This window comes from Ailuropoda melanoleuca, chromosome 9, assembly GCF_002007445.2.
Source record: "Ailuropoda melanoleuca isolate Jingjing chromosome 9, ASM200744v2, whole genome shotgun sequence".
NCBI classification, from domain to species: domain Eukaryota; kingdom Metazoa; phylum Chordata; class Mammalia; order Carnivora; family Ursidae; genus Ailuropoda; species Ailuropoda melanoleuca.
The window spans coordinates 4,301,469-4,312,652 of NC_048226.1; the positions used below are offsets into that span (position 1 = coordinate 4,301,469).

General features: G+C 49.4%; 1 protein-coding gene across 2 annotated transcripts in view; it reads right to left on the reverse strand.

The window, feature by feature from the left end:
• Positions 1 to 11,184, reverse strand: part of PDE8A (phosphodiesterase 8A) — a 169,472-nt gene that overhangs the window by 27,626 nt on the left and 130,662 nt on the right. For both annotated transcript variants that reach the window (XM_034667834.1, XM_034667833.1), the window contains 5 exons: positions 8,335 to 8,499; positions 6,848 to 6,896; positions 6,502 to 6,637; positions 4,801 to 4,999; positions 641 to 858 (listed from right to left, as the gene is read on the reverse strand). In XM_034667834.1, the coding sequence (XP_034523725.1) occupies positions 641 to 858; positions 4,801 to 4,999; positions 6,502 to 6,637; positions 6,848 to 6,896; positions 8,335 to 8,499 (767 nt within the window). The remainder of the gene's footprint in view (positions 1 to 640; positions 859 to 4,800; positions 5,000 to 6,501; positions 6,638 to 6,847; positions 6,897 to 8,334; positions 8,500 to 11,184) is intronic.

Consider the following 11,184-nt stretch of genomic DNA (forward strand, 5'->3'; position numbering starts at 1 on the left):
AAAAAAAAAAAAAAAAAGAATCAAATCCAGCATTTGGCCGAGTGAGGAAAGATGATGATTTAAACATGTGGTAAGTGCTGTGAAGGAACCTGGCACTGAATAATTAGCATGAGGGGTCAGGGAAAGCTTCCTCAAAGTGCCATGTGAATAATGATGAGAAATGGGCTGGGCCCAGGAGGCAGAGAGGAGTGTTCAGAGCAGAGATGGAAGATGACAGTTTCTCTGAGTCTTGAAAAGTTCAAGATGTCAGCATTATACTTTGCCGTTCTGAAATGTCAAGACATATAAGAGCTGAACCTTGGAAGCATCATGCTAAGAGAAAGGAGCCGGTCAAAATAGGCCACACACTGGGTGCGCTTCCGTTTACTATGAAATGTGTAGAACCAGCAGATCGAGGGAGCCAGAAGGCGCCCCTAGTGGGGGCCTGCAGCTGGGGGATTCAAGAGGGGCCTGGGAAGCGACGGCCAACGACTCTGAGGTGCTTTCTGGGGGAGGATGGAAACGTTCTCCAGTGGACTGGGGTGATGGCCGCACAACTCTGACAACCACTGCAGACTTGACATGAGAGAACTTTAGAGTACGCGAACCGTACCTCCCGTTGTTAGAGGGACCAGCATGCTCCCCTACTCAGTGCTCTCACCTCTCCATGTTCTTGAAGATATTGCATTTGTCATCTCGGGTGGTCAGCTGGAAGGCCAAGGCCGCGTGGTGGCTCTCCAGCACCGCAGTGTCGTTATACAAAATGGCCAGCTCGCTTCCAGCATTGCATAGGAATGAGTTGGTCCTGCCGGGGTGGTCCACGTCGTGGATGGTGGCTGCGATGAGGGCAGCGACCTCGTCAACCGGATCTAAAGTTTGCTGCAAATGGGAGATCTTTTTAAAATGGAAGCATGGGCCTGAAAAGTAGGGAAGGCTGCTGTAGAGTTTTCTGGCCGCCCTATTACTTTAAGGGAAAAACATCCCAAATTTCTGAGAAAAGCATATTGTTGAACAAATCCTGCTTCCCTGCCTCCACTGAGAAACAGCTGCATGCTCATGCTTGTTCATTAGGGAACATTATCTGATTCTCGGTCTCACGCCAGTTAAGGACTTACCCAAATACGCGGTGTTCTCAACAGACAGGAGTCTCCTCCTCAGCCAGTGTGGCTCTAGGCCCATCCCAGAAAGTCTGAGATACGGACTTGGACCAACATAAACCAGTATTACTGACAGAAATAATTTAAAATGTGCATCACTTACCTTAACGGGGTTGGTCTAGTGCCCCCCCCCCCACTTTTGGTGCTATCTTTGTCAGGTTGATGTCAGGTTTTTGTGAGTTTGGTAAAATAATCTGGAAGTTCTCCATCATTTTCAAGTCTCTGAAAAGGTTAATGTAACTTGGAAAAATCCCTCAAGGGGCTGAAGAACTCACTGACCGTCTGAGTCAGGAGCCAGATTATGAAGAATCTCATTGACAGGTTAAGAACTATGTCCATGGGTCGTCTGGGTGGCTCAGGTCATGATCTCTAGGTCCTGGGATTGGGTCCTGGGATCAAGCCCTGCGTCGGACTCCCTGCTTGGCGGGAGTCTCCCTCTTCCTGTCGCTCCGCCTGCTTGTGCTCTCTCTCTCTCTCTCTCTTAAATGAATTAAAAAAAAATCTTAAGAACTATTTCCGTAGTACTGACCTCTTGGTTTCCTACTTCTAGTAGGTGATGTAAAACATTTCGTCTTAAGGCTTTTAAGTTAGTACAGAAGTGTCTGGCACCTTCTTTCTGCATTTCTTGATTAGAATTTAATTTTCTTGGTTATTTCAAAGAACCACTTTGGATTATCATTGTGTTCTCCTCATTCTGTAGGTCTTAATTTTAGAAACCAACACAATGAGAAATCTATTATTTAAAGCATTTTCTCAGTTGGAGCAGCTAATATTTTTTTGAGATTTGAGAGAGAGAGAACGGGGGTGGGGGTGGAGCAGAGGGAGAAGGAGAATCCCTGCTGATCAGGGAGCCCCATGTGGGGCTCCATCCCAGGTCCCTGATATCATGACCTAAGCCAAAGGCAGACGCTTAATCAATTTGCCACCCAGGCACCCCATGGCTGACATTTTTAAATTTAACCTTTAGTTATTAAATTCTAGTTTTGTCCTGTGAAGGTTAGAAAATGTACCTATGAAATTCTGACGCTTATCATGTCATTGTGTCCTAGAAACTCATTTTTGGAAATATGCTATGGACACTTGAAAAGAAGGTGTATATCTAAATTTATTTAAATTGAAATTCAATAGTTTTAACTTTAAATTGGTGAATTGTGTATGAATTATATCTTGATAATATTTGCATTTATCCATAGAGTAGTTCAAAAATAATTATAGCAAAAATTGGGCTATCTCTATATACTGATCCATATTGACACAGACACCCCACCCCCGTATTTGTTTTCGTACTTTATAAAACAGTCCTCTCTCTGCACTCTTAATTCTGCCTGTAGTCTTGCTCATGATCTTTCTTTAAAAAACTAGAGGGAACAGCGAAAGGACACACGAAAGACCCAGCTCTGAGCAAGCCTGACCTCTGGGGTGAGGATCCCTATGTCCCTGTGCTGGGTGTTACCCTTCACGTTGTCCTCTCCTCCACACCAGTCCCCAGTCATAGAGGATTAAACAAGACCGGCAGGCGTGTGCCCTTGCTCTGCCCAACCGCCATGGCCCTGTGGGGCTGTCCCCAGGTGCCAGGACACCAGGTGATGACCCAGCTCTGTCCTTAGATACAAAACCCACGGGTGGATCCTTCTACACTCGAGTTCTTCTGAAGGCGAAATGGCGATGCCCCGGGAACTCCCTAGACCCGGCAACCCCAGTTGGGAGCAGTATTGGGCAAGGATGAACTTGGCCTCAAACCCTGCTGACACTGAGGGATGGGGTGGGTACAGGGGCGCCTAAGGGCTGCTGTTCTGGGGGTTTCACTCTGACCCTAGAGACAAGTTTAGCCAACTAACTGTTCTGGCTGGTTTTCTCCACGGGGGTCAGTCTGCTCTGCACACTCCCATGGAAGGGCAGGGCTCACGTCATGAATTCACCTACCGAAGCCGCAGTGCAGCCTCCGGCCTGACTTCCCACGCAGCTATGCCTTCCCCGGGGCCGGGTGGCACACAGATGGGGACCCCTGAGCGTCCCCCCCACAGAGCACCGCAGTGGGGGCGGAGGCTGCTGCCTGGCCCACTGCTCCTGCCCGCTAAGCATGGAGCACACACGCAGCTCACCTTTATCCTCTCTTTGCAGAGAAAGTAGGCAGTGGCATGAAGCACGTCGGCAGAGTGTGTTGAGTTGTGGTAGGGGTTAGAAGAGTGGTAATTGGCTTCAATAATCTGTAACCACGATCTCAGCGTCGTCTCGGAGCAGTTCAAGAATTCACAGATTCCGAAGCGAGCAAACATTTTGAGACCAAGATAAATCAAAGGCCTACAGAGAAAAACACGCACGGCCTTAAAACAAAGAAACAGGCCAAGTGTTGGGAGCCCGGAATAGGTTCAGACCCACCCAGCAACGTGGAGCCAGTCTTCAGAGAGCATGCGGGCAGTGAGGGGGGCGCGCCTGAGCAGTGCGGGGTGGCATCGCTCCTTCTCCCAGCAGCCACCACCAACCGCGGCTGGAGCCTAGTGCCAGCTCTCCGTCCNATTTAACCTTTAGTTATTAAATTCTAGTTTTGTCCTGTGAAGGTTAGAAAATGTACCTATGAAATTCTGACGCTTATCATGTCATTGTGTCCTAGAAACTCATTTTTGGAAATATGCTATGGACACTTGAAAAGAAGGTGTATATCTAAATTTATTTAAATTGAAATTCAATAGTTTTAACTTTAAATTGGTGAATTGTGTATGAATTATATCTTGATAATATTTGCATTTATCCATAGAGTAGTTCAAAAATAATTATAGCAAAAATTGGGCTATCTCTATATACTGATCCATATTGACACAGACACCCCACCCCCGTATTTGTTTTCGTACTTTATAAAACAGTCCTCTCTCTGCACTCTTAATTCTGCCTGTAGTCTTGCTCATGATCTTTCTTTAAAAAACTAGAGGGAACAGCGAAAGGACACACGAAAGACCCAGCTCTGAGCAAGCCTGACCTCTGGGGTGAGGATCCCTATGTCCCTGTGCTGGGTGTTACCCTTCACGTTGTCCTCTCCTCCACACCAGTCCCCAGTCATAGAGGATTAAACAAGACCGGCAGGCGTGTGCCCTTGCTCTGCCCAACCGCCATGGCCCTGTGGGGCTGTCCCCAGGTGCCAGGACACCAGGTGATGACCCAGCTCTGTCCTTAGATACAAAACCCACGGGTGGATCCTTCTACACTCGAGTTCTTCTGAAGGCGAAATGGCGATGCCCCGGGAACTCCCTAGACCCGGCAACCCCAGTTGGGAGCAGTATTGGGCAAGGATGAACTTGGCCTCAAACCCTGCTGACACTGAGGGATGGGGTGGGTACAGGGGCGCCTAAGGGCTGCTGTTCTGGGGGTTTCACTCTGACCCTAGAGACAAGTTTAGCCAACTAACTGTTCTGGCTGGTTTTCTCCACGGGGGTCAGTCTGCTCTGCACACTCCCATGGAAGGGCAGGGCTCACGTCATGAATTCACCTACCGAAGCCGCAGTGCAGCCTCCGGCCTGACTTCCCACGCAGCTATGCCTTCCCCGGGGCCGGGTGGCACACAGATGGGGACCCCTGAGCGTCCCCCCCACAGAGCACCGCAGTGGGGGCGGAGGCTGCTGCCTGGCCCACTGCTCCTGCCCGCTAAGCATGGAGCACACACGCAGCTCACCTTTATCCTCTCTTTGCAGAGAAAGTAGGCAGTGGCATGAAGCACGTCGGCAGAGTGTGTTGAGTTGTGGTAGGGGTTAGAAGAGTGGTAATTGGCTTCAATAATCTGTAACCACGATCTCAGCGTCGTCTCGGAGCAGTTCAAGAATTCACAGATTCCGAAGCGAGCAAACATTTTGAGACCAAGATAAATCAAAGGCCTACAGAGAAAAACACGCACGGCCTTAAAACAAAGAAACAGGCCAAGTGTTGGGAGCCCGGAATAGGTTCAGACCCACCCAGCAACGTGGAGCCAGTCTTCAGAGAGCATGCGGGCAGTGAGGGGGGCGCGCCTGAGCAGTGCGGGGTGGCATCGCTCCTTCTCCCAGCAGCCACCACCAACCGCGGCTGGAGCCTAGTGCCAGCTCTCCGTCCGTGTTCCCCACAGGCTGGGGTGAGGTGTGCTCGCCACCCCCCCCCAGACTCCTCCTTGCACCACTAGCTTCCTCAACATCAATGTGATGCCGGGCTTGAACCCTATCCTCACCTCTGTACTTGCTGGACCCACGTTATTGGCCAGATGTCCTCCCGTCTAGAAGCAAATAACACTTTTTGAAGGTGGCATGTGAGCCAGACACGGTCACCTGTCCTGTAATGGTCTCAATAATTTGGAGGTAGGTGCCTCAGCGTGAGGAGGTTTCCCCTGAGAAGGTGACCAATGGGCCACCAAGTCAGGCCCTTCCTTGAGAAGTTACCTTGATCCAGCATCTGGCCTTCAGCTTGGAAGGTCAAGGAACGGCTCTGCTGCGGCAGTATCCTGAGGTCAGCAGGCTCACAGGGCTTGAACTGACCTGCCTTGGCTGATTCCCATGAATGCAATGTCCCTAGCCTGTAAGCCAGATGCTCGAAGATTCACTTGCTCTAGGAGTATCCTTTCTACCGTCCTTGCCCATGTGAGGTACTTGGAAACAGAATATACCAGAAGGCTGACTCCTGGTGAGCATGATCGAAGGGCAAGGCTGTCTTGGGGACAGACTGGAAGGAAATCTGAAGAGTCAGTTATCCCATGGGCCAACAGAGCACACCTTTCCTGCTGCTGCGCTCCGGGCTGCACCACCTGAAAGGGCAGCCTTCCCTGTGTGCCAAGTCAACCACACCCCTGGGGCCAACTGCTCTTTCCCAGCAAGGTACAATTCAGTAAAATCCCAGTCCCACCCCCACTCTCTGCGGGCACACCCAGAGCAGGATGACTGGAGTTTTGGGTGTCCCCAGGCCCGTCACCAACACAGCAACCGAGATCTGCTTATAGCTCTTAGCAGTGTCAGCAGGGTTTGAGGCCAAGTTCATCCTTGCCTGTTTGTGTATTTCTAACTTTTAGTTCTAGCCTCTGAGTGGGACTCTGTGCTGCTGGCTCAACATATCACCTCGTACAGAAGAAACTAATATCCGTATTTTACAGGAGAAACCTGTGCCACTTGGAGAGGGTAGGTCACTTGCTCAACTTCCCACATGCCCTGAGCCTGCTGTCTCTGTAGGAGTCGTGACCCGGCCGCCCTCCCTGTAGGCCCAGGCTGTCAGGGGCACCTGCTGCCCAGCTCCTCTTTCCAGAGCTTCTCTCCCTGACCAGGGATGGGCTCTGGAAGGACCATACTCCCTGGATGGCTTTTTCCACAGAGGCCCTCAGGGCCAAGCTGAGTGTCTGCTGGGCTCCACGTGGACTCACCTTTTATGTGTGGCAGCCTCCAGTTCAAAAATATTAAAGTCCCAGTACTCCTCGTTTTCCATGGCCCGAGCTACCCGTGGGGGGACGTCGTGAAGGGAGATGGGGGTGATTATACTGCTGGGCACCTGCTGAAGAGCTGCAAAGGGAGGTGGTTTGGAGAACAAAGGTAATAGGCTTTATAGTATTTATTGCTTCGGGGGTCAGCTGCTTTGTTTCTGCAGTTTTTAGGACATACCAAGAAACTTGATGAGAAAAATTAACGGAAAACGTGACTGGAAAAATCTGTTTTCATCATTTCAGTGTCACTATGTTAACAGTGCCAAAAAATTAAAAAGTTAAAACTTACTTTTTGTTGAAAGAACATACTCATTCCCAGATAGTCTTCGCAAACCATCCTGATAAAAATCAAGGAAACAAGAAAAAGAAAAGTCATAACCATTCTTTACTTCTTGAAAACGCTGGGCCGGTCAGTCCCCGAGGAGAGCTGAGGGCAGCCTCTCCACTAAGGCACCCCAGAGCTCCCCTGTGGGGACTGGACTCAGTTACCTGACGCCGAGAAAACTGGCTAAGCTCAGGGGCTGCCCCAGCGAGGTGAGCTTGCTCGAGGCCCCCAAGCCAGCATTTCTGGGGGCCCTCAGCACTGCTTTGGTGTCTCAGGGACAACTAACCGCTGCCCTCAAGCCTCCCCCGCCATTTCCTTGCCACCCTCCTTACGGCCATGGACATCAGCCTCCCCCTGGCTGCCCCTCAGGGTGAGAGCCCTCCCAGACCTCTGTACGAGCTCCTAGCAGCCCCTCCCTCCCACCTTTCTTCTCTTCCCCCCTCACCCCATGACACGATCCCACTCCACCCCCCCCAGCATTTTCATCCCTCACCTACAGGCGCCTATGCCTCAAATAGGCAAGACCGTGGTTAGACATCACCGTCCTTGGGAACCACTCTACCCTGCAGCTTACTGCCTAAAACCTTATTTTTTATTTTTTTTAAAGATTTTATTTATTTGACAGAGAGAGAGACAGCCAGCGAGAGAGGGAACACAAGCAGGGAGAGTGGGAGAGGAAGAAGCAGGCTCCCAGCAGAGGAGCCTGATGTGGGGCTCGATCCCAGAATGCTGGGATCACGCCCCGAGCCAAAGGCAGAGGCTTAATGACTGTGCCACCCAGGTGCCCTAAAACCTTGTTTTTAAGAAATAAAGTGAACTTCAGAAAGCAGGCACTGGGAGGAGAGGGAAGTCTTTTTTTGGGGGGGTTTTGTTTTTCTGGTGCTGGTGAGGAGGTGAATTTTCTGACCAAGATAAGAGGGGACAGCGACAGAATGATATGTTTCCCACAAAGCTGTTCTTCCCCTGTGAGACCACTCTGCTAGATGGGCTGGAGGCCTCCGGGACCCCTGAGAGTCCATGGTACGAAGCCACCAAATCTGCACAGGATGTTCTGGAAGGAAACCGTGCCCCATCAAACACGTAGTCTGTTTCATCATTTGGTATGAAACATTTTATATTTTTTTTCTGCCCTAGTTTTCAAAATCTTTAAAATAATTAAGTTTAACTTAAATTCCTCATGGGACCCCTAAGCAAAAGTGGAGAGCCCAGCCCAGCAGACGTCTAGAATATGTCCTCCCTTCTCTGCTTTGAGCTGAGGTCTCCCCGGGCGGCAGGCAACAGGTGGGTGATGGCTCTGGCCAGAGCACAGTGGGCCCGGGTGATGGCGGGGTTTAGTCCTCGGCGGAGCCCTACACGCACAGAGCTCTGTGTCGGCTGGCCTGTAACCAAGCCCTGGGAACACAGACAAGAGCAGGAAGGCTCCGGCCAGCAGCCAGGTCAAACACACTTACAGACATTAAGCCCCCAACGAGGTCGTTGGCATGAGGATCGTCATCCTTAGCACCAAACTGTGGTGAATATAATTCAGTGGTTCTTAGAATTTCCAGCACACGGTCTAAGGCTTCTGTCACAGGCATGGGGCTGCTTTCCTGCGCAGCATTGATAATGTTGATTACCTACCACATGGAAAGAAGACGTGAGTTTTGTAACCTTACAGACAGTGGGAGAGCAATCCAGAGGGCGAGGCTGGCCACATGCTCAAGGCTAACGTAAGACTAGCCTCAGAGTTCATGTCCCACCCTCTCTCTTTACAGAAGGCCACTCCCTACAACCAGGAGAGCATTCTTATCCTTGCAGGCCTGCTTCCTCTCACTAGAAACACTTGACCCCGAGAACAAGGGACTTCCATGCGGGCTTGGTGGAGACCGCCCACAAATGCTCCACCTTGGTGATGGGCGCCTCGATCGTCATGGAATGTATCCGGGCCATGGAGGAGTGTCGTCTCTGGCTGCCAACTGTGGAGAGAGCACATGACGCACAGATCAGGGTATGCGTGGCCCCAGGCACCCATTGACAGCTGAGGGCTTCGGGCCCTCCCTGGCTCCCTCCACCGCCCCCAGGCCTCCGTGGGCCCAGCTGCATGATGAAGGGGGCAGGACCGGAACTGCGTGTCCAGAAAGGCTGCCACCCCATCCCAACAAGCCTGGGGTTCTGGCAGAACCAACTGTGCTTCCTTCAGTCCTAGGCACTAGGATGCACGTGCCCCCACAGACTGAACTTCTGATGTCACAGGCCAGAGAAAAACAGAGGAAACAATCTAGCAAGTCAAGGCCAAACAGTTAGCCTCTTTCTGCGTTTATAACAATAAGGCTCTTAGTATTCAGCTTGCCGCTATCCAGGAGCAAAAATGTTCTGGAAGACAATGCCACACAGGCTCTTTGTTTCATATATGGCAGGAGCAATAAACACAATTCCCCATTAACTGAAACACAGGGGTTTTTGGTTAAATTTCTCAAGGCACCTTTTGGTGCTCTCCACGGCGATGCTTAATCTACACCGATGAGGTAAACACCTCACATGAGACAGGCAGCAACTCTTGGGCTCTGTCTGAAGTTAGTTCATGTTCTGGTGCTCCCGTCAAGATACGGTTCCTTTGGGGTAAAGCGAAGGCTGGGCAGTGTACAGGCAGGAAAAAACATACACATAGAGTTCTGTGTGTCTCCCTGAAAGCCCCACTGTCAGGCCAAATGCTGTTTACCACAGACCTTAAGGGACCACAGACTGTTCCACAGCCTGACACGTCAGCCTTGGTTCACCAAACTGAGGTCTAAGGAGAAGCACGGGGCAAGATTAACCAACTCAGGGGCTCTTAAGTGCTTTAAATTTTAGGGATCCACAACACTCCTTACATCTAATTTTGGTGACCAGGATACGGTTGCCAATTTTCTACTCCATCCAGTAAGGTCATTAAACCAAAAATAAAAGCCACTGTTTTCCGTATGGTGACTAATATATTAAAAAAAAAAAAAGCCAGTTTTATCACTACATCATAAAAGGACCTGATCTCATTTAAAAATATAAATGAAAGTGACATATGCTTATAAAAAATGGAACAATAGTATAAATAAAGTAAGAACAACTATAGGGCATAAAGGCTGCCCTGTGTGCACAAAGTCCAAAGGAATCTATAAACACTACTCTGACAACCGACGGGCAAGTTTATCAAGGTTACCGAGTACGAGGCCAGTACATACAAGTCAATTCTAGTTCTATAAACTAGCAACAATTAGAAATTGAAATAAACAACACCATGATGAAAGCATCAAAACCCACCAATATTTAGGAATATATGTAAGGAAAGAAAACACTGCTGAGAGAAAATATAAGCCCCTGAAGGGAGACACAGAAAGCATCCATGGTTTGAAAGATCCAGCATCACTGAGATTTCCATTTTCCTTAAACTGATGTATAGATTCGAGACACCCCCAGATACAACCCCTGGAGGCAATGTGCGGTAAGCTAACAAGCTGATGCTAACTGTTGGATGGAAATGCAGAGGACCTAGAAGAGCCAAGACAGGTGTGAAGAACAACCACTTTAGACTAGAGATACGAAGGCTTACTGGAGAGGCCGCAGCGATCGATGGTGCTATCGGTGCACGTGCAGACCGACAGAACAAGGAAAACCAGAGTCCAGAAAATGACCACATACTTATAGTCACCTGATTATAATAATGGTGCAGCTGTAAAAGATGGCTTGTTTTGATATGGTGATGGGCCAACTGGATTTCCATGTGGGGGAAAAATTCATCCTTGATCCCTACCCTCACTGATATAAAAATTAATTTGAAATGAATCACAGACCTAAGGAAAATGATAAAACAATAAAGCTTTTATAGGAAAACATGGGAGAATATCTTCATGACCTTGGGCTAGAGAAAGATTTCTTGAATAGGACACAAAAAAGCACCAGCTAGAAACACTGATGTGTTTCTATAGAAAACATTGATAAAATGAGCTTTATTAAAATGAAGAACTCCCAGGGGCACCTGGGTGGCTCAGTTGGTTAAGCATCTGCTTTTGAGGCTCGGGTCATGGTCCCAGGGTCCTGGGATCGAGCCCACATCGGGTTCCTAGCTCAGCGGGGAGCCTGCTTCTCCCTCTCACCCCTGCTCGTGCTCTCACTCTCTCAAATAAATAAAATCTTAAGTGAAATAAGTAAAGTAGAGAAAGACAACTATCATATGGTTTCACTCATTTATGGAACATAAGAAATAGCAGGGAGATCAGGAGAAGGAAGGGAAGAATGAAGGGGGGATAAACAGAAGGGGAGATGAACCACGAGAGACTATGGACTCTGGG